This window comes from Magallana gigas, chromosome 8, assembly GCF_963853765.1.
Source record: "Magallana gigas chromosome 8, xbMagGiga1.1, whole genome shotgun sequence".
NCBI classification, from domain to species: domain Eukaryota; kingdom Metazoa; phylum Mollusca; class Bivalvia; order Ostreida; family Ostreidae; genus Magallana; species Magallana gigas.
The window spans coordinates 24,712,445-24,739,738 of NC_088860.1; the positions used below are offsets into that span (position 1 = coordinate 24,712,445).

At 34.7% G+C, this 27,294-nt stretch overlaps 2 protein-coding genes across 5 annotated transcripts; one reads left to right on the forward strand and one right to left on the reverse strand.

Annotated features, from left to right (window-relative positions):
* The first annotated feature begins 721 nt into the window (after positions 1-721).
* On the forward strand, positions 722-16,540 carry LOC105327309 (uncharacterized). 2 transcript variants are annotated; one of them, XM_011427698.4, is made up of 32 exons: positions 722-869; positions 2,438-2,709; positions 3,268-3,315; positions 3,737-3,797; positions 4,027-4,063; positions 4,158-4,216; positions 4,479-4,591; positions 4,855-5,050; positions 5,257-5,337; positions 5,454-5,617; positions 5,783-5,894; positions 6,083-6,235; positions 6,542-6,647; positions 6,949-7,049; positions 7,844-7,930; positions 8,403-8,476; positions 8,893-8,977; positions 9,271-9,359; positions 9,683-9,788; positions 10,161-10,346; positions 10,757-11,926; positions 12,302-12,400; positions 12,598-12,741; positions 12,961-13,069; positions 13,170-13,273; positions 13,559-13,744; positions 13,947-14,027; positions 14,131-14,196; positions 14,298-14,378; positions 14,503-14,662; positions 14,976-15,092; positions 15,216-16,540. In XM_011427698.4, the coding sequence occupies exons 2-32, from the start codon at positions 2,579-2,581 to the stop codon at positions 16,166-16,168; spliced, it is 5,259 nt and encodes a 1,752-aa protein (XP_011426000.4). In that variant the 5' UTR covers positions 722-869; positions 2,438-2,578; the 3' UTR covers positions 16,169-16,540. The 2 variants fall into 2 exon arrangements, with proteins under 2 accessions (XP_011426000.4, XP_019922385.3); XM_020066826.3 differs by having other exon boundaries at positions 752-869; positions 2,482-2,709.
* A 1,225-nt stretch (positions 16,541-17,765) lies between these two features.
* On the reverse strand, positions 17,766-26,482 carry LOC105327308 (glycerol-3-phosphate acyltransferase 1, mitochondrial). 3 transcript variants are annotated; one of them, XM_011427696.4, is made up of 22 exons: positions 26,328-26,482; positions 24,430-24,728; positions 23,987-24,100; positions 23,659-23,723; positions 23,247-23,354; positions 23,099-23,139; positions 22,914-23,004; positions 22,536-22,632; positions 22,209-22,345; positions 21,768-21,864; positions 21,540-21,669; positions 21,252-21,334; positions 20,988-21,101; positions 20,623-20,824; positions 20,323-20,393; positions 20,091-20,236; positions 19,630-19,891; positions 19,411-19,494; positions 19,167-19,280; positions 18,725-18,851; positions 18,562-18,630; positions 17,766-18,390 (listed from the first exon to the last, which is right to left on the reverse strand). In XM_011427696.4, exons 2-22 carry the CDS (start codon positions 24,700-24,702, stop codon positions 18,218-18,220), a joined length of 2,598 nt encoding a protein of 865 aa, XP_011425998.3. In that variant the 5' UTR covers positions 24,703-24,728; positions 26,328-26,482; the 3' UTR covers positions 17,766-18,217. The 3 variants fall into 3 exon arrangements, with proteins under 3 accessions (XP_011425998.3, XP_019922383.3, XP_034329737.2); XM_020066824.3 differs by lacking the exon at positions 26,328-26,482 and adding an exon at positions 25,901-26,112; XM_034473846.2 differs by lacking the exon at positions 26,328-26,482 and adding an exon at positions 25,240-25,263.
* Between the last annotated feature and the right edge of the window lie 812 nt (positions 26,483-27,294).

The following is a 27,294-nucleotide window of genomic DNA, read 5'->3' on the forward strand; positions in this document are numbered from 1 at the left end:
CCCCACTTTTCGAAATCGATGCAAAGTATCTACATGTACATGTATTATACTGGCAAAGTATGTCTGACACACGTAACCTTAGAACTATTTTGACAAGACCTTGGACTTTCAGTAGGACGAAGCAATCTATTCCTTGCGTCAAAACAAGTTTAAAATGACGCGGTTTCAAACGAAATATGCATCGATTGAATGGTCTTAGATCAAAAGCCAGAAAATCTTGTTGATTTCAAAAAGCCATGGCTGATTGGGTAGCAATGAAATAGACATGCAGGCCTACGTCACATTGCTGTTTGACACAACAGCCAAAGTCCAAGCTCTTGTTAAAATGGTTCTAAATAAATGAAACTGTAGTTATCAATAATTTAATTATATTTCGAATTTGATTTAGAAGAAACACACGCTTTTAAGCTTTTAATTGCGGAGGGGTCGGAAGTTCGGAAGTGAGTCCAGGAAAATTATAGAAAAATAAGTTTTTGACCTCCCCCCTTAGTTAATTTCTATATCGTATAAACAGCCTTCTATCTCGAAATAAAAACGTTCATAAAATAGATATGAATGCTATCAAGATTTTTAATCTCGTTTCGTTAACTTACTGATGATCGCAATCAGACCGAGTTCCATACGAACTTAAAAAAAAAAAATTCGTTTTGTTTTGTCAAGTACAAATATGAAATCTTAAATATGCAGGGATTTCCCATCGTTTTTCTGCCTTTTACTAATTTTTATAAAATATTAGTTCGTGGGAATTTTATTTATTTGCGTTCAAAAAGCTTTACAATAGTTTAAACAATTTTTTAAAATCAACATTTGTATTTTAGAATCTTAAGAATCATGTGATTGTTCAAAATGGCGGATTGTTTTTGTGAAAGGTAAGTGAACTGTATAGAATTTCGGTTTTTTCTTTGCCCTAGCTGAATGGCACTGAACGGAAACTATAATTGTCAATGTTTAACACTTGTTAATGAAGTGCCAATCGGTTTGAAACCCTCTAGATAAATCGTAAATCAAAGTTTAATTAAAGAAAGGACAAATCAGGACGTTCGGTTGAAAAAATGAAACTCATGTTAATTCACCATTAATAAGTTTGCCATAAAATTTGTTAACCTGAGGTCAGTTGCTATATATTCAAAACAACCAAACTTCAAAATATATTGATTAAAGAAGAAAAAAAAACATGCAGTGATGCATGTAGTGAATTCTATACAGTCGTTTGACAAGTTCCGAATAGGGTACAGATTTGGCGATGCTGTAAATGTTCCTGGGTGTTATTTTTAGATCTGATTTATTGGCCTATATACACCATATCCCTGCTGATATTAATGCAATATTGCTGCATTTAATTTTTTTAAGATAAAATTTTATAAGTCAAATAGTTTTAAATTGTTTACAGATATGGAAAACCACTATGAATTCTTTTCAAAACAATTTTCTGACACATGTTTTAATTGAAATGAATGAAGATTACTGCAATTTACACTTTATAATCTGCAACGGATTAAAAAAAGAGCATAAATTGCTCCAACCCAGGTTATACTTGTATAACTTGGGTAGATATTGAGTTCATTCCTTATAATTTAATTTTCTGTAATTTGCTGTACAAATGGAATCTGTATTACTTTTAAAAATGATATTAATCTGTTCAAAATTCAAACGTAACGTCAAGCGGATTAGTACGTTTTTGACGTTCAACACTTGGTGCATTGTAACTTGTCTTGTGACGTGCAAACCAGGTTATACAAATTTAACTAAATTTTTCTATCCAATCAAATGCGCGTTACAACCAGAATGAAATTATTTCATCATACAAAATTTTTAAAACAATTATTACCAAGTAGGTAACTATAAATAATTTATCAGTTCTTTTATCAATTCTTTACTGATAATAAAAATATCCTGAGAAAGCATTTTAGATTCATAAGTGAAATTACACATGCATTTAAGATATGCTTATAAATTGTGTCCTTTTAGACTCTATAAGTAAAGGGTTTTGTTTATGTTAAGGTGATATGGGACACCTGATGATATTAGGTTAGATAAAGTTCATTATAATCAAAATACTTTCACTGTTTTAAATTTTTAAAATTTTATATAATTTGATGTATTAAAATTCTTTGGAAATGTAAAAGTTATTAAAACCCTAGCGTGATTCGAACTCATGACTTGCAGATACGTAGTTAACGGTCTGACCCATTGCTGTAAGCTGTTAGTTAGGAAACGATATCGGAAAAGAAAAAGTTCATCACATTATGCTTGATTGCATTGTTTATTTTGATCGGAAGTAAAATCACAGTATGGAGGTGTCCCATACCACCTACAAGTAACATACTAATATGGGTACTAGTACTTTTATATAATATGACCTACAAATCTGATGACAAAGTACTAAGTGTATAGATAAAGGATGAAGATAATGTGATATGTTTATCCCTTTGACCAGCTGAGGTAACAGCAGATAAAGGGAGATAACTGACATAATTTGAGACGGATCAGTTGATGACTTGCAGTAAAGCTTTAAGGCTGAGTAAGAGATGAGGAGGCTGAATGGACAACAGAAAATGAAGACTGTTCTCACGTTGTGATGATTGTTCTCAAACCCAAGGTGATTCTGCGTCATGTGCAGGAGGGGGAGGAGATTTTCTGGATCAAGAGCGATTTGACATCTCTGGAAGGAGGAGCAGAAAGCAAGGACACAGCGACCACACTTGTCAGGTGAGGCTTATTTACTGTAGATTCCTTTTTTGGCAAGTACTTAATTCAGCGGCCTCTTCGCTTTGTATCAAATCATGAGAATATAAAATCTCAAGCACCAAACTTTTCTTGTAATTTGTTTTAGCCAACAACTGTCCAAAAAAAAGGGAGATTTTTGTAAATTAGCAAGTGGTGCTTTTTGCAATTTGTGCAGAAATACATTTGTAATTCATAGCGTATAATTATGAATTCATAGTAGGCTTTCTTTTGAGTTTTTAGTAAGTTATATTATTGTACTGGATTTTGTTTCTGTTTCCTATTGTGAACTATAACCATATTTTTCAAGGCATATGCCAATATTTTTTTCTGATGCTTGAGCCCCGGCTTATCCACTGGGTAGGCTTATGGTAGCTAGGCTCAAAGTTGAAAAAATTAGATACTGGTAATTTATGTCGTGATGTGTTGAAATAGGAACTGCAGATTAAAAATGTTTATTTTTGTAATCCATTGTAGATTATATAGACTACTATAACTTTAGTTACGTTAATAATGTGATTTGTTGTTGGTTTTTTTTCATAGGAAAAGCCAGTTAGTGCGACAAATTCATCAGTACTTTGGAAGTTTGGAGTAAGTCGATTGTATAATTATTGTAATAATAGAAATAAAGATGGGAATTTAAGTTAATGTAAACATTGCATTACTTTATTCTTTATTCTAAAACTTCATTACAATATTTCTTTTTGCAGAATTTATCATTGATATCTGACATATTTTTATAACATACATAAACAAGTTGATATGATGTTTAAATTGGGGGGAAAGTTACATTATGGATACTTTACACTGATTTCAGGGTACTTCAGGGTAGTTAGAGTTATCTTCCGCTGCGGTAAAACAAAAATTGTGTATTTGATTTAAGAACTTGTCCCACCAAGTCTCCCTAGCCTGTTAAACCTCAGATTAGATTTGCTCTAGTTTTATGTATATTTAAACTGTATATTATTTCCTTATAATTGTTTTATAATGAAGCTGTGTTATGTTTTGGCAGGCCGAGGAAATGCTGTTTAGCGTTGTCAGGATGTAAAACTTCATTTACTAATGTGAGATTGGTGAGTACACCAGTAGTCATAATGTACGGCATCAACTCCCATAAATGACAACTCATTGTCACACAAACTGCATGTATTGTAAAATGATTCAATATCAGATTACCTTGTGGATCCAATGACAACTAGTTCAATGCATTTTGATCTTTAAAAAAAATTGATGTTTATTATATATTTTTTGCTTATTTTCAGTTTTTGTTTTGTTTAATGCTTTGAAATTGCTTGGTTTTAGGTTAGAAATGATGGGAGAGATTCTGGAATTGAGGAAGGTTAGTTATAACAATTAAATACACTGTATTTTGGATTTATGTACTTTGACTGAATATGTACAGGTATTAAAAGTTGTGATTTCTGCTTTTATAGGAGCCATGTTTAGGTCTCCTGCAGACGTGTCTGACACCATCCGAGATCTCACAGCCCAAGTGAGTAACTCGGCTATAAGCATGATAAATTGTTTCACATGACTCAGAAGAACCTGCACTGCATGAGTCAGACCGTGAAGAAAAGATAATGTACTACCGTGCTTGTTAAAATATTCATCACCATCTTCATAAACTTCCTGACACTCCTGTGTAAACAGGAATTTGGAAGTAGTATGAACTTTCTAATTAAAGGATTTTTTTGTGCTTCCTTGTTTTGTACAGTGACTGTTGTATATATGTATAACTGTTTTTCTGTTTACAGGAGGAGAGGGTGTTTCGGAGAGCGTATCTCTGCGCCTCCTACCCCGTACTGTGTGCCCCTGAGCCCCCCTCCCCTCTCTCCCCCTCCCCAGTGGTTCCCCAAGGCAGTAAAAAGTAAGCCAGTCCCATCAGATGAATTCAAATACTCTTTACTTTAAACCCTTATAAAACTATACATACAAATGTTATTTATTGTGCATATATAAGTACGGTAGAAGGATTCTGACTGCATCACTTCCAATTCCTTTCTTGTAAAATTAATAATTTTTCATATTAGTCTTGTAGGATAATTAGCTTTGGTAGGAAATAAGAACTTGGCCATGGAGAAAAAAGTTGAAGCTTTAAATGTTAACGAGGAAAGAAATACTGTTTTGTAGATTCCAGTTCAAAGGTCAACTGACCATTGCTCGACCCCCAACCCCAGATGACAGTGGTTTGGAAGATGACATGACAGTAGTTCCAGCCGACACATTGTTTGAACTTTTAAGGAGAACATTTCACTTGACGCAGGAGAAGTTCCAACAGTTTGAGCATCAGATCTATAGGTACCATCAAAAGAAGGACCCCAGCAGGGTAAATACACCTATAGCAGTGGGTGGTGCAACCTTTATTATGTCACTCACTGACAAGGTTTTTGTATCCTTTCCTTGTATCCAGTTAATTTTTGGTCAATCAATATGGATAGATGCATTAAGTTCTACTTTTAAATTAGGTAAAGTTCTTGAAAATGAAACTATGAAAAGTGTTTTAAAATAAAATCTTGTTTGTTTTAATTTCAGATATTGGCAGAGGAGCTCGTTGGGCAGTTGGCTTTGTTGGAGAACAATGTCAATCCAAGCTACAATCCAGAATCATTTATGGTAATACTGAAGTACATAATTACAGTATAAACATGTGAAATCATCATAAAAAGACCATGGCAGACTATGGACCATGCCTTGACAATAGCTTGTATTGATTATTGATCCTGTTTCAGTCCCCCTCCGGCTATGATTCTTGGCAGAGAAAGGAATTCTCACACATCGCCAATTTGTTGAAGAAGTTTTGGCAAAGCGCCTTTCCTCCACTTGGCAATAACTATAAACAGAACCAGAGAGGCATTCTTGAGGATTATACCACACTACTGCACAAACTGCTCAGGTTAACCATACATACCTATTCAAATATACATCTCCTGACTTTACTACAATTTGTCTTTTTAAAAAAAGAAGTTTTTGGGGGTTTTTTTTTGGGGGGGGGGGGGCTTTCATTAAAGGCTTTGACAGCTATCAAAATTAAATGGTTTGAACTGTATTTGTATGACAGGTATGAATCTCCGTACAGAGTGGAGGGAGAGTTACTTGCCCCTGGCTTGTCCTGTCTATTGTCATCAGCATCCGTCCGCTTATTGAAGGAATTTGGACTCAGATATGGCATTGTAAGAATTTGGTAGCAAAGAGAACATAGAGTTAGATCTTGATATTTTGTGTTTACTTGATGTGGAGCATAATAATGATATGTCTATAATTACATCACACTTTATTACAGTTCTGTTACACAACACTTTAGTTTCACACTATCACCACAAAAAAGGTTTTGACATGTTCCATTCCTATGTATTTGTAGAGGGAGCTGTACAGGAAGTTGGTTTACCTGCAATACCTGACAAGTAACTTTGTGCCATCTACCTGGTTTATTCAGCACACCTGTACCTCATTATCATCAGTTCTGGACATGTTACCAAACTCAGGAGCCAGCCATGTTCTGCTCAAGACTGAGGTAGCTACAATGTACATGTGTATGAGGATTTGTATTACTTATAGTAAATAATCTGTTTCATTTGGGTTAAACTCCACAAAGTAATATGGACCAATTGCAGTATTGTTTCATATTATGTGTACATAAATGGCAATAGATTTAATTAATGATATGTGTAAAGTTTTATGCATGTACATGTACTTGACTAGATGTAAAAACATACCACTATCTCATATAAATGTAAATGCCATTATGAAAGGTAAATATTTTATATATGTACCAGTAATAACCTCTACATAACTTTTATGACTGATTGAATACTTTCAGTATGATATTTTGGAGGAGAGTTTGAATGCACTGGAGAAGCTTTGTAAATCTAACTTATGTAAAATGAAGAGTTTGTTTCCCCAGAATCGCCCTTCAGATGGACTAGGTAATGAAAAATCATAAAGTGTTCATTATAAATCTTCCAAAGAACCAAAGTTAAAAAAATGTTTATCTTGTTTATGCTTCGTGTAATAGATTATCAGCCATTTACATGTAAATCTACATAAAAAGATTTTTTTCAAAGAAATAATGATACATGTTGTAATAGAACATGTAATACATGTACGGTAGATTACTTTCTGTTGGTATGACACAATTTTATGTTAGCGGTACTTCATTTAAATCTTTATCAATGACAAAACTTACCATCACATTTACACAATACAAATTTCGTCTCTTTTCAACAGATTCTCTGATTTACCTGGTCACTTTGACACAGAAAGGACTTCAGTATCTTGTCAGCAGGAAGAGTGAACGAGTGGAGAACATTCTGAAAACCTGTGTTCAGGTGTGTTACCTATAACCACAAAATCATCTGATTGTAATTACATATGTTCCACCTTGATAAACATGGAACTACACAATTAGTCATATTATGATACATACTATATAAATAGTGCCTGTTTGGGAGGGTAACAGTTGAAATTGACATTCCGAGAAAACCATTGTCAACCGACGCGAAGCTGAGATTGACAATGGTTTTCAAGGTGTGTCAATTTCAACTGTTACTTTCCAAAACAGGCACTATTTATTTTATTATACTGAATGTCTTATTTTTAGAGAATATTTTCCTGTTTTTGTGTAGAAATGATGTGAATTCTACGGCGAACTGTACTCACATAATTTACGCGCATGTTACAGTTCGTTGTGTTACCCGTTGCCAAGTGTGTTGCTAACACTGAGGGTAATAGAACAGATTATCAACTGTGTCTAAACCAATCAGATATCTGTATTTAACATGAAAATATTATAAAGTGTTATATCGTTTATTCGTCTTTTTATTCACGTCACAACCTTTGCAAAACAGGAGAAACTGTGTACCAATTTTTATTTTCATCAGTCATTTTTTGCAATTTAAAAAGTTTCTTATGCCGAACAAAACCAGATATAATTTCTGCTTATTGAATATTTTTGCGATTTAAAAATGATCGTGAAAAAAGCAAAAATTAGATCACTGGGAAATTACCATACATATATGGTATGTTGTACACACATTATGCATTAACTTATAGGTACATGTGTACATGTAGTTCTGTCTTCAAATAAGTGAGTCTTGTATTAATTGATGTCTGTTTGTTTCAGAGTATTTTCCCTGTGTGTTATGAGGAGCACAAGGTTGTAGCAATAAAGGACCTACACCAAAAAGACTCTGGACTCTCACCAACACTGGTTAGTGTTAATTTAGTGTACTTTTGTCAAATACATGTAAGTTTATATACACTTTGCCCTTACTTTATTTTCCTTTGAAAAAATAACAGGTTTCATTCATAATTCCATGAATGCAATTGCTTTAATAAAAAGTTATCAAGCCAAACAGAAGTAGTAAACAACATTTGTTTTAGTGATCATGAGAAGGGTACCGGTATTATGCACTAAAATTGTTTTACTTTCAAATACCTGCAGAGTACGGTAATTGTGATTCCTAATTCCAAAAAACATAACACTGTCAATTTCTGAATTATCTCTTCCCATGCACAATTAGACAAAAAAAAATTCAGGAATGTTTTTCCCTAAAAATCATCAGAATGAAATTTGCATTCTTCCACTCGTGACCCTGTTTTCATAACAAACTATTATCTCAATACAGTCACGGTTGTATGTAGTCAATGAAGCTTTATTCTGTAACTGTTGTGTTTGTCAGATGAACAAGATGATCTGTAAGATACGGGATGAAGTTAAAGATTACAAGGACAACTATCAGTCAACCTTTGAGAAGTAAGTCAGTTATGGATGAACCATGAAATACCTGTAGTTAAATCTACTTATCAATATTTAGGATCTTTAATATTCTTCATTCCTGTATTAATTTCATCTTTAAATATATGAAAGTTAGAGACATTTTTTGGCTATTTAAACCATATGTTTTATATATTGAATGGGATTAGACAGCAGGCACAGGTTATTTTAGCCCTCTCCCTACATCAAGGTTTAAAAGTTCAATATTGATTTAGTAAAATGAAATAAAAGTTAAATATTCCAAATGTAGAAATAATATTATGAAATTTTCAAAGTGAGGTGGCCTGGGTGTCATAACAACTATCTCTTTATGAATTTGAACATTTTTTTCCCATGGTCCAATCGAGTTTGAAATAATGAAGTTTGACTAGGTATATATTTATATGCACTGACAGGTACTTTGACATTACTGTGATGGCTGCCGAGAGTTTGTACAATCTTTTGATGAAGGATGTGGCCACAGTCTGCCAAAGCCAGCCTGTAAGTTCCACACTGTTACAGTTGAAATAACTGTTTTTACTGGGATTTCATTAATGTTTTGCGGATTTCTTTTCTTAGTCTAATCAACACAAACTTTTCTTAATTTCCAAAAAAAAAAAATTTTGGAAAAGGATTCTAAATTGGAAGGCTGCATATGGAATAGTGTATTTCTTTAGCATGTTCCAAAAAAAAAGTCTCATGGATTATTTACGCAGGAATCTATGCTTTTAAATTGCTTCAATTCTTGGTCTTCATTTTTTGAATTTCTTCGCTTTTATTTTTTGAATATTCAGAAAACCTCCTACATAGACAAGTGTATGCTGGGACTAGCATACAGATTGAGTCAGCTAGACCAGGCGTGGGGGTCATACATCCCAGAGGAGTAAGTTCATCTACATGTGAATAATGATGGTATAGTATAGTTCATGTATAGTATAACAGGTACTGGTATTCCGTTCTTAAATTAGAAGACGATTTTGATGGTGTCGTGAAGTTTCAGGTGCTTATCATATACCGGGTATGTGACCGGTTTCTATATTAATAATTAGATACTAGCTCTCCCTGAAGTTGAATTGCAAAACGTGCAGATAACATCAAAATGTAAAAAAAAAATCAGGAAAAAGTAATTGTTAAGACATTGTTTCCATATAGATCTCAGATGCCTTATACTGGTAATGTAATGTGTTAAAATTTTTTGTTTCTCAGACTTCAGACTTGGAGGAATTGGTTTGAAACAGAGCAGTTGTACTGGGCTGAACTGCTGAAGGACAAGTTGATCAGGCTCATACAGGAGGGGATATCTAAAGACAAGGTAACACCCAGCGATTTTCAAAGATAGGTTACTTGATGAATTTAGATATCTAATTACAAAATATGTGTTTAACAATTGCATCTTGATGATCAGACCATATACCATTGTGTTAATCTACATTGCAATCTTTTGTTGTGGTCAATATATTTTTTTATCTCCATAATTTTATTGTTTGAAATACACTTTAATTCCAACCCCAATTTTATTTAATTGTGCATTTGATAAATATGATGAACAATTGTGTTAGTTTGTGTTCCAGCTCAACACATGCAGTGACATATAGACTTATTTCGTAATTTTGTTCGTAGACTTTGTACTAGCAAAACAAAAACAAAAATGTATGTATCATGAAGAGACATTGAATTTTTTCAGTTTGAGGGATTTATAGTGGAGGACATCCACAGCATCATTGAGACCCCGGTCAGCTCCCTGGTGGGGGACAGGATACGGTCCTTGTCCAGTAAGTCCATCACTCCGTCCATCAACAGCGCCTTCAGTGGAATGTCCTCTCTCCACTCGACACCGCTCCACAGCAACTTCACAAGGATCCACAGACAGGTGGGACATTGTTTTCCAACTTGCCTCTGTATGCTAAAACTAATTTTATGTATTCAAGAAAATTACCGGTAGATAGTTTCGTGGGGTTTGTGAGAACTTCATTGTCACAGATATTTTTTACCCCAAATGAGCTCTTCTGTTATTGCACAAAAATTAATTGCCACAAAGGAGGTTATTGCTTGTATATTACAGATTAATAGTTGTATCATAAAAATTGGTTTGTAGTATTTTTAAATTTTGAACAATAAATTCCTGTCTGTATATTTTTGATATCTTGATACACATGTATGTGAATCTGGTAAATGTGTATTAACAATCAATTTAAAAAAGAAAAAGCAGTTGGAGGGAGGAGGGGGGAACATTAAAACATTATATTTTAATTCCATTTATTTTGAATAAAAATCTTTTAGAATTCCACAGAGAAGAAGCCTATACCAGGTCATCTAGTTGGAAACCATGTTGGAAATTCTCCCGGTCCCTGGTATGGAAAGATGCACATCTCTTCCTCAGCACCTGGCCCACTCAAGGACACACAGTCTCTCTGTGAATTCTCTGAGGAGGATGAGGGTGAAGATGGGGTCATGACCTTTTCTAACCTTCGACACAGTTCTTCAGTGCCAGAAATGTTGAGTAAGAGTTATGACCATCATCTTGATGTAATACGAACAAAGACCAAAGTTCCAGATATGCTAGAAAATTTAAACGGAGATAACTTTGTGAAGGAACTCGCAAAAGATAGTTCAATAAATAGTGTTCAACAAGTTCCTCTGTCAAACACGGAAGGCCCCAGAGAAAGCTTACAGGAAAGTCAATCCGATTCGGAGCAAGAGGATGAAATAGTTGCAATAAATGAAAATAATACCAAAGTGACTTCTGAACAATGTTCTACAAGAGGTAAACAAGAAACCTGTGATAAAAGTGAGGAAGAAACTCAAAAACAAATTGATCCTCACCAGCAACTCTTGAACGAAAATGCCATGACGGTGGATTGTAGTGGCCCTGAGGGGAGGGCGGATGGGGACCAGGATTCTCTGGCTGGGGAATTCACCCAATCATTTGGAGAGGAGGACCGAGTAGAAAGGGAGTCACTGTCCAGTGTACAGGACTCTCCAGTTCAGAACTTTGATTTCCCACCTGTGTCAGAGGTGGTCACTCTAGACAGTGAAAAACTGACAGAAACTAATTCTGTTCCTCCAACAGAGACAGTTCATGCAGGCACAAATGACACAGAGGTGGCCTGTAATGATTCATCCTCTACCAGAGGCAGCAGGGAAGCCGGTTCTTCCTCTGGGATGGAGCTGTCGTCTCCGGAGAACCAGACTTCTTCTTCAGATGTTCCCTCCTCCCTGACCTCTGTGAGGTCCGCCTACATCCCGGTGTCTAGTTCCCTGTTTGATGTGTTGGTGCTACTACAGAGGACTGTAGGGTTTGGTAAGACTCTGTGCCAGACATTCTATAAATCTGGATACAGTCACAGAACGGCAGACCTAGAGAGTTCTTTCTCCTCCTCCTCAACAACTGCTGGCAGCTACTTCGGGGGCGAAACGACAAGGAAGAAGCTGTACATCAAATTTCATGAGGTATGATTTTTGTGCGAGTAAGATTTATATCCATGAATCTGTTCCTGAACCTTGATAACATTAATTTAATATGGTTTGCATTATACACAATTTAAAAAAAAGGATTTAATATTCTTTTCAAGTCAAATGCCAGTAATAAATCAGTAAAAATGTCCTGCCTTTTTTAAAAGAATTATGATAATTGATAAAGACTATTTTTACATAACATCTTGCTCAAAATTGAAATTGATAAACAGTATTTTTAAATGCATCTGAAATGTGTATCACTATGCTTGTTTATACATGTTTACCTAAGGTTTATCAAAACAAAATCTAAAACACAAAAAAAAAAAACCCAGAAGATAACCTGACAGTGTGTATATTTTTTCCTTCAAGGTGGTTTGCAGTACTCTGACTATCTATGCTGACAATATTTTGTGTTTGGATCTCTGTGGGACAACGCGCAGTGAAGGCCTGAGGCTGGTGGGGGCAAAGGTCAGTGGGTTACATTGCAATGCCATGGCAGATTCATGACAAAGAAACTCTTTTACACTCTTGTACAAACCTTTTCCATAGAATTTTATCTTATTTAAGAGATCAGTGAACCTAAACATTTCTATCTACAATGGACCTAACATCAATTTTGAGTGAAAATAAAATTGCAGGTAAATTTTGACTTTTGATTTTAATAGATGGTTAATCATCTTCACCACTGTAAACAATCTCAGAAGATCTGGGGATGTAGACATCAGATTCTTGGAATAAACAACTGCTTTCAGTATGTCAATAAACAGGCGGACATGTTGTGTGATCGATACGAACCAGTGTCTCAAGCGGTAAGTGGAGAGAGAGAGAGAGAGAGAGAGAGAGAGAGAGATATCAAACGTTCATTGTTTTATGGAGAAGGAATGACATTATTGCATAAATGGATAAATATTTTACTCTTTTTGAGAGATGGGAATTTCTGATTATTGGTTGTGCATTTACAATGTAGTTTTCAATTATTTGGAATTTCCATAATGATGTCAAATATAAATATTTTCCGTTTCTTGTAGATGTGTATCAGAATGAACATTGTATCCTCCCTCATGTCATTCAGCGACATTTTCTTCAAGAAATTGGCCTCCGCCTTTAATTATGAATGGAGCCATGTTTCTCCTGCAGGTACATTGTATATATATATTTTTTTTTTTTAATTTTATTGGAGTTAATTATTTTTCAAGCTGTTCCTTTAACCTGATTTTATGATTTGCAAATTATATAGAATTTTATGGACTCAATAATGGTGGAAGTCCAAGTTCCATGGAGTCATGCAGAAGTCATTTGAAGATCATTCTAAGGTCCTTGGCCCGACTGCTAGCATACAGGGTATTACTCTTTATCTGTACTTAATGTAAAAATGCTTAACTGTTTAGATATATAAAACACTTTTAAAGTACCCATCTTTGAAGTTCTTGAAGTAGATTTGGACAATGAATGCTATTTTACCCGTTTTTTGCCCGTGGGAAATATGATAAAATTCATTCATACAAAATGACAATTATTTGAATTTTTTAACAAGGGCAATCTTTATTTAAAAATATTTATATGAATAAAAACTTGATGCAGCTAATTAAATTGCTTGATGCAAAAGGAATTTGATTTGTATTTCAGCTGAATTTGTTTGCGTATGATGCGATGATGATATTTCTGAGCCTGCGAGACTCGCGGCGGTCAGTAGCGGCCAGTCTGGCCCCTCTTTCCGAGTTCCTTGGCTCTTACATTGATCTCCTCAACCAGTGGCTCTATCGTGACAACTTCCACGTAGTCATGGAGAACCTGTGGATCTTTATAGTTCAGGTACATTAATAACAAAGACATCAGAAAAAACATGTCTCTGTACAAGTAAGTACCAGTATTTGAAATCTCATAGATTTTGTGAAATCATATTTTTTATAGGGTAATTGCTCTACCATCTCCTGTGCATTTTTAACCTCTCATCATTCACTGTCAATGTTATTTTATTTAATACAAGACTAAGAACTTCTTCTTTTTTTTTTAGAACTTTGAGAAAGAGATCATTAAATTGGCTCAGAATGAAAACTCCCTAGAGGCAGCTAAACAATTAGTACAGGCTTTTACAGTAAGTGATTGAATATTCATGTTCCTAGGATTTTGAACAAATTTTTAATTTCAATTGTCATAGATAATTTATAATGTGTAACCTATAACTTTCTGTCTTTCAGACTTTGCTGAAGTTGATGTCCAACAAGGATGCTGGCATTCAGAGAGGTCACCTACTTTCCCAAGCTGTAAGTGTCCATTTTCTTTCATTTTGATACTATGTGTATCAATGATGACTCTTGTTTGTGGTGTTAATTGTAATACAATTCATATTTCCTTGACATTGCAGGAGTCTGTTATGTTCAAGCTACAGATTTATACTACAGCCAGCAATCAGCTGATCCAGCTGTATGAGAAACTCATGGAACACGTATGTACCACATTTATTCATATAAATCTTAGCTCAAAGATAGACATTTTAAAATATGTACGTAAAGCAGAATAATATTTTATGGATTTAATAAAAAGTCATGTATCTTGTTTTCCTGTTTCAGTACTATGGATCAGACACTGTTAGTATTTGCACCCTTGATGGGACGGTCAAAACCATTCTTCACAAGATACGGGACGACCTGCTGGTGTACAGGAAATGCTTCAGTGGATCCCATCTCATCACCTGGATCATGAAACACCCGGATCTCTTCTATCAGTTTGGTAAAGTCATGTCTACTTACCTGGCTTCTCTAGTTTTCCTATACAGTATTGTATGTCAAAGAAAAGTGTAGACATTAGATAAAGGTATATGGGTTCCCTAACCAGCACAGTTAGTACACCGCTAACCATGCAATTTTCAAACTTTAGATCCTTTATTTTTTTATTTTGGAGAGATATGAAACTTGACTAGTGACTAAGTGTCTCTGAAATTGTTTTTAAAAAAATCCAACTGCCACAATAATAGAAAGTATTACCGGTAAATTCAAAACTACATGTGTAGATACGTAACTTATGATGCACAATTTTCTTATAGATCCAGAATTAGAGAATACAGAAAACAGCAGGGAGAGGAGGTGGACAGCTATATCGATTGCAGAGACCCTACTGAGGAGTGGAGTGATTGTTGATTTGGATGCTGAGGAGGAACCAGGTACGTCATAATTGTTTCAAAATATATGCACAGCATTACAAATTACAACAGCACAGTATTGGTGTTACTTTTGGCTGCATACCTTATTATGAAATATCATGAGCACAGCTCTTTTTGCTGCAGAATTTGAGGAAGAAGATGATGAAATAATAGCTTTTCCCGAGATCAGCATTGCTGGAGAACATGGGGCATCTTATTCCTATGATGGGAACTACTCCTGTAACAATACTCCGCGAGCCACACCTGTCCCTCATGGAAAGGATACCCCCCGTCCTATGGTACCAGAGGAGAGCCAGAGACCCCTGTCCCCAAAGAAAAGATCCCTTCATCAGAGTCTTCATGCACATTTTAGAGGTACCCCTGTTCTACAGCACAGACAGAGGTCACATGACCCACATCTTGTTGATGGGCCACATCATGGTATATTGAGACAGGTGGACTTGGATGCATCGGGAGAACACCACCAACAGCCAATCACACCCTTGCAACATCAGAGTCTGAGGACACAGGTCCTCACCACTCCCATCAGACAGACTCAGTCCTGCAGAGTCCAGAGGAGCCACAGTGCTCAAGCTCAACTTGGTGAAAAGGAAGAGCAAAAGGAGTCATGTCTTCAGAAAAAAGATGGAGATATGCCTAATAGTGGGAAAGATCGACAATCAAATTTAGGTGATTCTGTTGACAAAGACACACCAGGTTCATCTTTCAAAGTGGAGAATCTTCCAGTGAATGCTCATTTAGATTATGCTCCTGGATGGAATCTTCCATTCTGTGCAACACCAAACCTACATGGAAGTGTGTTGGATAGTTCCTTTCAAGAAAGTGAATTTCAGTTTGAGGACAGTCGCAGGAAGTTCTATCGTATCGCTAGCTTTGCCGATAGCCTCCCTCAGAACAGATCTCCTTGTTCAGAGGAGCTCAGCAGTTTAGTGGAAAAGTGCTTTGAGATAAAGATCATTCCTGAATTTGTGTTCCGTATTTTATTGAGTAGGAAAACCTTTGACGACGTGGCCAGAAACTATTTAGCCAGTCATCCAGAGGGAAAGCATGGTGACTTTGTTTGTGAAATCAGTTAAATAATCTAAATTATCCCAAAGAAATATTTCACGTCTTTCATTTTCTTTACTGAATGTTATATAACAAGAATATTATGTTGTTCAGACAGTACATGTACATGTATGTTTCTAGTGTTTGCAATTCTTGAGTGCTTTGTTAGCCCATATACGGAAATACTGATATATTTTAAATACCAGTGACAAGCTTTATACATAGCAGTGTGTTCTTTGAATGTCATATCATGATGTAATTACATTTGTTTTGTTATTGTTTTACATGTTCTTCATCATTATCAGCTGTGATAAAGTAGAATTTGACATTCCCCATTTGTTGTATCTGACAGTGTGTACATTTTCCAATATTTTTTGTGTATTAATAAATATTAAATCAAGTTTGCCTGTTTGGTTATTTCTGCTATTTCTAATTGTAAATTGATGTTGGAATGAATTCCTTTATAAATGACAACTAGCTGGTGTACATCACTGGGGACTACAAGGAGAATATTGGCCAGTACTTCTGTGGTTTCATTAATATATAAGGGTATCAATTTTCGTGGATAAAATGAAAATCACAGTTTCAAGGATATGTAAATTCGTGGCCAATGACCCTATCAATAAATCAAAGTACTGAAGAACTGACGGAAGTTGATTTTGTCGATGTTTATTTATTTTAAAATCAATGATATGTTATTTTGCATGACAAGTACAAGTTTCTAATTTGAATTGCGCACATTTTTATAATATGAATTTTTGGACTTTTTGGACAAGAATGTCGAGAAACCCCCATATGAATCATGTTAAATAATATTTAAAGATAAAATTAATTCAATCAAACTATGTATCAGTGATAGAAATATTTCTCGAAAATTGTATGGATCCAAGCAATATTGAACTCTAGTCTCGTTCAACCAAACGCTCGGCTGACACCGTAAATCTCGGACAAGGATTTACGGAGACAGTCGAACGTCAAGTTGAACGAGACTAGAGTTCAATATTGCCTGACTCTGGCGTAGGAATACATACGACTACAAAAAAAATATTTAAAATCTGACTATTTTCAAGATATTCATAAATAGGTTTCTTTGAAAAACAATGCTTTAGCATACATTACATTGCATTCATCAATTATTTTCAAGAACTAAGTCTTGTCAGCAGCAATGATTTGTGCTGAGGTCCAAACACTGTTTCACTTTCGGTTTGTCTGAGTAACTGCATAGGAGAGTTGATTAAAATCAACTTCCAAAAATGTTAATAGATATTGCACTTCAATGAACATTAAATCATGGATCAACTTAACAACGAAATCCACGAAAATTGGTATTCAACGAATATTGATGAAACCACAGTATCTGCCAAGGTCTTGCCTGTTTGAATAAGACAAAGGATTAGGTTCCATAAACCCTAAATCTTACTCTTGATATCTGTTGCATTTGCCACTGTACATTTTTTTTTGTAGTTTGGAATAAAACTTTCTCTTAATCATACTTATAATTGTGTGTAACTTTAATACTGTATACTAGCACTGGGACAGGTAGATTAACCCAAGGATGGCAATACTGCTACTAGTTACTAGTATCATGCTATGCCTCATGATGAATTTGAGAGACTACGCAAACACTTTTTGATTTAAGTTCACAATTTTAATATAAACAAAATAACATGTAATATTGTAATTACATTATTACATTATCACAGAGAGAGAGAGATCATTTCCCTCCAATACACAAAAATAAATGAAACATTATATTACAACCATCTTCCATTGACATTCACAGCAGTTATTCGTATGAAATTGTGATTTGATAAATGATAACTCAGTATTGGTTTCAGGGAAGGGGGGTTTCGGAGACATTTTCAAGTAGGATGAATTTATGGAATCACTGACTTGGAAACCAGTTAAGTAATAAAATATATAAACATACAAAAAACCTCAAGGGACTTCCTTACAAACATCAAATATATTACACAGATAAAACAGGTGTATATACATGAACTATGACACAGCAGGTCAAAAATCATCAGTGAACATCTCTAATTTCATGACCACTACCAAACAACCATCCACTGCGCTCAACCTTTCAGAACCTCCAATAGTTCTATATATTTGATCAGCTTTTCTTTCACTTCAAAATGGTCGTGTAGTTCTACCATTCTAAGGTTCCCTACACAGTATATGTCAATAATTTTTAAGTCGCTAAACGACTTGAGGGCATTTTTCAATGAATCCAGCACAACACTTTCCTCTGAAAAAAAAAATCATATTTTCAATTATCTATAATTGTACAAATAATTTTATCATCAAATGAAATTCAAGGAAATTGCAGGGAAATGTTTACAGGTACTTGTCTGCTTTCTCTAGTAAATGTTTTGTTTTGCTTGCTACTGTGAGAATTCACGAAATCAGAAAGTCTTACCACTGGAAGCTAGATTATCATAAACCCTCTTCTTGGCTTCTATGTGAATGTTATGAAGGAAATCGCTCTCTGTTGAAAGAAGGTAAATAGATCAAAAACTTGCTATGCATTTTTTACATAAATCTTTCACACATTTGATCCATCATTGTACTGTAGTACTTACCAAGGAGCTGTGAGTGTAGGCCCCTGTGTATCTGACAGGCAGTGACGTAGCAAGACTCGAGGAACGGTGCCAGCACCTGATGGAAGAACCTCAGCTTCTCCACACAGTCCGGACGATCCATGTTTACCTACAACAGTTAACACTACCATGAATGATGCGCGGTTACACGTAACTGAAAACCGCATTAAAATCAGGATTTAAAATAACCAGTTTCTGTAATTTTAATAAGTCTCTAGTAAATTTTAGCACTTGCTCTTTAGACAAATTATATTTAATTCTTTTCCATAAAATGGTCCAGTGGAATGTAAAAACTTATCAAATGACCAGTAGAAATTTTGTAATTTGAAAGACAGTAAAAAATGATCTTTAGCTCTGGAATAGCACATTATCACAGATGCTGGTTCTGATTCGTGTGAAAGAGAGATAAGTTGTGATTAGACACCTGACAAGTCTGTTGGAACACCAAGTCATCCTCATCCTCTTCATCCCTCCACTCCATGTTGGCTGACAGTCGCTGTGCCCATCCTTTCTCATATGTACTGTACTGGTCCTCACACTATTAAAAACAAATATTTTAAGAAAATGTAGTTTCGTACTTAATAATATGCAAACAAATTAAAAGTTTTAGTTAGTGTGTACATGTTAATGAATGAACAATGTAAATACGGTAGACTTTTTACACTTACAAGGGTCTCCTTTACTTGTATGATTTCCATGCATATCATCTGATCAAGTTCTTCGGCAAGGACCTCTTCTAATTGCTTGCATGGCTAAAAAACATCATACAAGAGACTACAGGTGATTTCAGAATGATAGTTTTTTCAAAGGTATTCAAATAAAAATTTTCCCTTTGCATTTGTCATGAGTTGTATGATTTATAAAGAAATGCAAGATGGATGACTTACCGAAACAAATATGAACTCGTACTGGAGCAGTTGACAGATTTCTACTGCAGTGGCGAGGATTTCTTCTCTCGTCGCTGAGCAGGTCACATGACCAGGTGTGTTATCAAGTGACACATCACAACAAGAGATGACAGCGCAGGATATCACGCTCTCCAGTACAAAGGGAGAGAGTACCGCATTACTGTAGTAACTCAGCTCCACGATGGCAGCCAGTTCTTTATTCGGCTTGTAGAACACAGCAGGGGGACTAGATTCTGTTGTTCTGAAATAGGAATGCATATGGCAAAGATTTTTAAACATATTTTCACTGTTCTCATTCTAAATAACAAAAATTATTCACATTTGAATTATATTATGCTTGCATAAAATGATTAGCAGACATAAATTATTCATTTTGATACATCTCAGTTTGCATAATTTTGGGAGTTTCGTTGACCATAAAATTTGTCCTTCCTACAAACCTTGTGACTAGGTTTTCTCCCAGAAGGAGGCTGGCATAGTGGATGACCTCCTCTGGTTCTCCGGTAAATCCCACATCTCTCTGACGCACCTTCAGCTCCGATATCAACCAATCCATATCCTCTGCTAGCTGGCTCTTCTCTACTCCCTGCATACAAAACCAGTCAGTTTTAAAATCAAATGAAATTCCTTTAGTACAGTTTAGTTTCCATATCCAACTTTATTATACAGTACCTGTCTGTGCTTCTTCAGCAAGAGGAATGCCAGGAGGTTTGTGCTCATCAATGCTGTACTTTGTGTACCCGCTGGAAAATAATTTTAATGCACAATTTAAACAATTTGAATGTTTATCACAAACAAATTTTCCCCAAACATTTCAATTAAAACAATTAAGTTCACAAACTATTTTGTGTTATACACCTTATGAATCAAAATAGTAACAAAATATCAACTTTTTTTAAAAATGTCAAGAGATACACTTTCAAATTGCATGATAAATCATAATACATGCATATGAAACTTTTATTAACTTACTGTAAGTAATGTGTTCTGCCAGACTTTTGACAAGCTGTCTGTTTTCCTCTCCCACATCTGTCCCATACAGAGAGGACATACTTCCATGACGCCAGATAACAGGTGGGGTAGATGGGTCAGAATCCGGTGAAAGCTCACCGTCGGAGTTGGGTTCACTTCCTTGAACACTTGATTGGCTAGACTGAGTATTTTGCAGGTACTCCTGAGGTAGAATTTAAAAAAATTTCGAAACTATACATGTAGTAAATAAAATGTAGCATGTGTGTTTTGCATGCAGTCATATGGAAAAAGAAATTGTCACTGAGAGTTCTGATAGAAGAAAAAATTCCTCCAAAATTTTATAGATTAACTCCATAAACACCGACCTTGAGTGAAAATGGTTGACAGAAGTCTACTCTGACACAGCCATACTGTGTTCTGCAAACTTTAAGTAGAGCTTTAATGGCTCCAATGAACGTCTCAGGTTTCTTTGGCAGTCCCTATTAAATGAGGTTAATCATTAATACATAGTAAATTTAAACTTTATGGAACATATTTCATGCAGATTGTGAATTTCTCGTAATTAAAAATAGCACTCATCTTAAAGAAACTATACATACATTGTAAATTTACCATGATTATAAACATACCAATTGCTCTGTACTAAAATTTCCATCCATCAACTTCTCATAATTAATACCGATTGGAACGATGTATACATCTTCAACATGCCCTGAGAAAAGGTACATTGTATGTCAGAAAACATAATTTACAACACATTTCAAAATTTCCAATCAATATTATAAATGTACATTGTACATGTAGATATGACTCAAAATCTTAAAGAACAGTTGTTTTCAAATGAAAGTACATGACATTGTACAAAGATACCATAAGTTAAGAAACTAGTATAAAATACTATAATAATCTTTCCGTACCACTGCACAGAGTTTCTTTAATAACTGACAAAAGGCCAGCTTTAGGAGACAAAGATTTTCCCGATCTGCTCCGACCTCCCTCCAAAAAAAATTCCATGCTTTGTCCATTCCTGAGCAATTCCTCAATGTACTGTAAAAATAATGAAAAGAGTTTCAAACCAAATATAGAATACATACATATAATTGTTTGTGTTTTCACACATGTACAGATCAAGAGTGAAGACTCACAATATGTAGGATAGATCTATAAACCATGTCCTTCTTTCCGTTTTTTTTGTCTAGCTTCCTACGAATGAAGAATCCTCCTAAACTCTTCATGATTGGCCTAGAAAAACAAAACCATACATGGTACATCCGAACTTGTTAACTTGCTATACATACATGTATCAATCTACACATATCTAATGAGATCAAAGTAATATTTGGTAAAAATTTACAATGCTTATTAGAACAATAATTAATGCAAAACTGTAATATCAGATAACTATTTTGAACATCCGTCATAACAAGACTAATTGCATATTGATTTCACAAACTAAATACTCTCATTAAGATTCCATTTTTAAAGATTTACCTTTCAGAGGTAACAAATTGTGAAAAAAAAAAAACCAAACATCTACACACAAAGATGAAATACAGATTTATAATTCTTTTAATTATTCCCTTTACCCAAAAACTGGAATGTTAAGGTTGATGCCAGCTGCCACATAAGGAGTCTTAATCTTGTAATGCCAGAAGATGAACGTCATCAGGACATAGTCCAAGTGACTGCGGTGAAGAGGTAGATAGATCATTGGGAGACCTCTCTGTGAATAAATCATAATATGTAATATCAATACACAGTATAAAGCTTTTACAATTAAAACATACATACGAATATTAAAGCAGAAGCAACCTAATTACATAGCAATATTACATGTACATCTGATTAATGGTACTATCAAACTATATCTAAAAAAGATATTGATTATTACGTTGAAATGAAATGCATCTTACCTCAGATGCTCTTTTGATGACATCTATTTGACCTTTGTGAACTAGTATTGCACGTAAAAGGTTTGGGAATATCTTTGTCAGTATCCATGCGACAAAGCTAAAAGAAACAGAACTCACTAAGTTATTGAATTACCCTATAATGTTATTAGAATTCCAACCGATTGAATAAAATCAGTAGAATTTGAGTGGATTTCATGGGTACCATATACTCACAAATTTATATTCTCAATAAATCATAAAATCAGTCTTTATTTATTTAGAATTATAAAACCAATCCCCAAAAATTAACATCACTATAAACTTGCAAAACAATTAAGACAACCCACAAAAATTTGCCTTCACAAATTTAAGCCGAGAAGAAAAGTTTGAGAGCTTTACCCTGTTAATCTTCCTGTCATGGTGGATTTCATGACTTCCACAATTCTCTGGGCTCTCTTCTCAGCACTGACTGATTTGCTTTTGGTATCAGCTATATAAATAAACAAAAAATCAGATTTTAAAATGACATAAAATGGCACAATTAAAGCACGAAATATTCATAACAGTCTTTGTCATGTTTTTACCTTTAGACTCGGCATCTTCCTGAGCAATGGCTTCACAAACTCTACGATAATGAAAAAAAATAAATAAATAAAAGTTGTATACTTATGATTCAGCCAACAGTATATGGAAATAGTGCTTGTATTAATGATCAAGAACACTGTTTCTTGCCTTGGGTGATGCAGCACTGACGGACTGACATCTGGATACACATGATTCGTCCGTTTCCTCACAGCATACACGATGTTGGCGAAGTACTTCTCCTTCCAGTTCCTTCCCCTACACAAAGTACATGTTCAAAAATACATAAATGAAACATATAAAAATATTGCTTCATACATGTACATACATTTTGTGTATGTTCTCTTCAGCAATAGCATATTCAAGAGACAGTAATGTTTCTCAGCTACTGTATCATAATGTTCAAATATGTTAAAATTTATAGAAAATATATTTTTCAATAGACAATAGTCAAATTTTAAATATCCTTGTTATTTTTTTTAATTTCATAGCTATGTATATATTCATATCCAATACCGTAATTGCATTAATCAATGAAACAGATTAGAATATAAAGATGTACCTTATTTCTAAATCTAAAACATTTCTAAAGCCCAATTTGACAGCCTCTTGGGTACTAAAGTCCACCTGTAACATAAAATACATACAGGTATAAATGTTATTGGTCATTCATTATCTCAGTCAAAAAGCAAATAATATTGATAATTCATATTCTAAGTTAAAAAGTATGCATGAATTGGTATATAAAAAATATTTATCATTCATATGTAGGTTAAAGAGCACACCTTTGTACAATAAACCCTGATAATTCATATCTATGTTAAAAATCATATTTACTTTTGTATAAAAATAAACCCTCACTAAATGACATACTTTATTTGGACTCTAACCTGACTGACGGGCATACAGGAGCAGCCTTTTCCCATGTACGGCCGCGTAACCATCAGACTCTCTGGTGTGATCATAGGCTTACTCTTAAACTCAGCTATCACATTGGAAGTCATCTACATAAATCAATAATATTTAACATATAATGAAACATTTAAATCAATGTTAAAAACAAAATCAACTATTTGCATACAATAGCATTTCAAGGTCTTATTGCTTAGACTACCATATAACTGGATTTTTTCTCTGGGGTCTTAGTTTTTGCTAAATTTGAAGAGATCATTTTAAGTAGAAAAAATTTGATCACATTATATGGAGAGCCATTTATTCAAAAATTGCAAAATACATGTATATATAGATCTATTTTAGAATTTGCACATGCAGGAAAAGCAGTTATACAGTGCATCACTTTGGATTTGTGATCTGGGTACAAAACAACACCTACCTCCTCCATTGGTATTGCTGCTGGCCTCTTGCTCCTCTGCTTGGCTCGTCTGTGAGCCATGGGACGTACACTGTCCCCATACCTCTCCCTCCACTTGGCCCTGCCATCTTGTGTTATTTTGTCTGCTAACTGTCCAACCTGGTCCCATTTAATCTGATTCTCTCCCCCCAGGCCTGAATCCCCACCCCCATCCCTGGGACCCCGATTCTCCCATTTGGCGAACACAGCCTGCATATTTGGGGTCAGGGGATCAGTTCCTTTCTGTGTTGCCATGGCGTTGACAGTTCCTTAATTCCTTCCTTAAGAAAAAAATATATGTATTCAAAGGACATATTCATACCACTATTTCTAACAGATTATTTATAAAATAATTACTTCATACCACATTGCTAGCTGGTATATTTCTTATTGAAAATGAAAACCTTCTTACATGCAGTTACAATTATTGATAAATTTCCTTGATCTTTTGTTAAAAAGATCTTTTATTTTACATACCGGTACTTGTATTATGAGTCTAAACCAAGCCAAATAGGAAGCACAAGTGCAGCGCATTTGGTTTAAAATGTGGCTCTAGTATCAATGTTCAATTACTTTTGATGCCAAACTATTTATCTTTCATTATCTTACATATTTATATCTCAAGGTGAACCAGCTTGATAACCTTTTCCATAATAGATACAGATACCTTGAAGTCAACATCCAGCACACAAATAAACAAACATGTCTTACATATATATATATTTCATGTGCATCTACACTAAAGCTGTTGGTTTTTTTTCATGAATTTAACAAGCAATTAAAAATCAATACCTTGGAGATACAAAGGTTCTTCCTCTTACACCTAAAACATTTTCCTAGAGTAATATTCCTGATCACTAGTTATAACCCTCAGGTGTGACAACTACACATAATCTATTAACAATCCCATCTAACGCTCTGTAATCTATGATGAAATGACATTATCTGTGGGTAGTGCACGTCTGGGGAGTTGGTTGAAATATATACAATGATCACAATCAATATTCAAGAACATGATTTACCAGTAGTATAAAGGATGGAAGCAATGATCAGAGACATAAATAACAATAATGTTATTTGTACAATTGGACAAAAATCATAATTTATTTGGTTAAAACCAACTTTCAAAATATAATTTGAAGCCATGAAATTTGACCAGCTTATTATAATTATAGTAACTGTAGATTTTCTTTTCAACATCAATTCTTCTTGATAAAAAAAAATGACACACTGCCCCTAAACCATGCATATAGGGAGAATTTAAAAAGTATGGCTAGCTACTATATAAAAAATACACACATGGTCATGAAATAATCTTACAACTGTTAGAGATGCAGGCATGGCCTGTGCAAAGCCAGGCTACATATTAAGGATCATGATGCAATTATTTAATCATACTGCCATTCAAATAGTTCATTCTATTGGTACTTAATCTAAGCAAAATTTTTCTTACCGGCAATTTCATCAGTTTCAATGTCTGTATAATTTCTCTTCTATTTTTATCTTGTTTACCCCAAAAAAACAATTAAGCTGTCCTTCACCTCTTTCAGGCAAGGGTCTACGACCTGTCTGCCTGCCCTCATGGACAGATCATGGCCATTGCGATAATGATTGTTTGGCTTAAAGTCTCAATGTCGTTTAAATAACAGTTATGTACTATAGTATAAGTGCTAGATGATGCAATCTCAAGGCTGATCAGCTGTTGTGAACTGTATGAGTAAAACGTGCATCGAGAAAATTCGACCATGTGCATGACATTGCTAACCTCACAGTAAAGCAATCTGCAGTTATTTTAAACACAACATTTTCAACACAAATTACAATGAAGAATTTTAAAACCCCCAAAAATAAAACCAACCTTCCCCAAAAATAAAACCAACCTTCACGTTAACCATCCATTGTTGTCGCTTCCTCAGACTCTTTAGAAAACCGGTGCGTTCCAGTTGATGTTTACAGTCGTCTGTCAATCAACACGTGCTCAAAAAATTAATTCGTACCAAGTTTGAGGTTATGACGGATTCTTTCAAGGATCAAGTGAAAAGATACATGTAATTTGATATGAATATTTATCGAGGAATATTTCATTTGTCACAAAATTATACAATGCATAATGCACTGGCGCGGATCCAGGATGCATGGAGCCATCAACACCCCCCCCCCACACACACACACACACACACGCAAAACAGTACTGGCGTGCGACCAGTTCTCGCCGAGTACCATTTCTCGCCAGTACATTGTGACGTCATTTTTTGTCTATAATGTGTTGATAAAATGACGTCACAATGTACTGGCGAGAAATGGTACTCGGCGAGAACTGGTCGCACGCCAGTACTGGTACAGCACCCTTATTCATTATCCTAATTAGGAGGAACACAAAATTACATTTACCACTGTTCTTATGAATGAGACTTTTGTTCTATGCTCTCCAGCTTGAGGCGTGGATGTGTATTTCTCTAAGTTCATATATGTTTAAATTATTCAAGGGTCCCCTCCCTTAACATTAACCCAGAAATACAGTGTCATATCATTATCCATTGGACATCCATTTTCCAGTTGATTTCATTGTTAATGTTCATAAATATGACAACTAATTTGTTGCCCACAAAATATAATCTCCAAAAAAACAACATATTTAACAAAATTCATATTATAAATTGATGCCAACAAATGTTTATGAAACAAAATGAAGTAGCCGTCCACCAATAAAATGTCTTTGTAATGTTGGTGAATCATTATTCAGAATGTGTTGTTTTATCAAATAATATTAGAAGTCAACAACTCAATAGTTGCTGAGGTCATCTTTCAATCTGATAGTCCCCTACTGTACCAGTAAATTAATTCAGT

Coding starts and splice junctions, on each gene's coding strand:
- LOC105327309 (XM_011427698.4), top strand. CDS start 2,579: ATGATTGTTCTCAAACCCAAGGTGATTCTGCGTCATGTGCAGGAGGGG. Junction 3,798..4,026: donor CATTTACTAATGTGAGATTG/GTGAGTACACCA, acceptor GCTTGGTTTTAG/GTTAGAAATGATGGGAGAGA. Junction 13,745..13,946: donor TGTGGATCTTTATAGTTCAG/GTACATTAATAA, acceptor TTTTTTTTTTAG/AACTTTGAGAAAGAGATCAT.
- LOC105327308 (XM_011427696.4), bottom strand. CDS start 24,702: ATGGCAACACAGAAAGGAACTGATCCCCTGACCCCAAATATGCAGGCT. Junction 23,355..23,658: donor GTTTTAGATTTAGAAATAAG/GTACATCTTTAT, acceptor TACTTTGTGTAG/GGGAAGGAACTGGAAGGAGA. Junction 21,335..21,539: donor TAAAGAAACTCTGTGCAGTG/GTACGGAAAGAT, acceptor ACCTTTTCTCAG/GGCATGTTGAAGATGTATAC.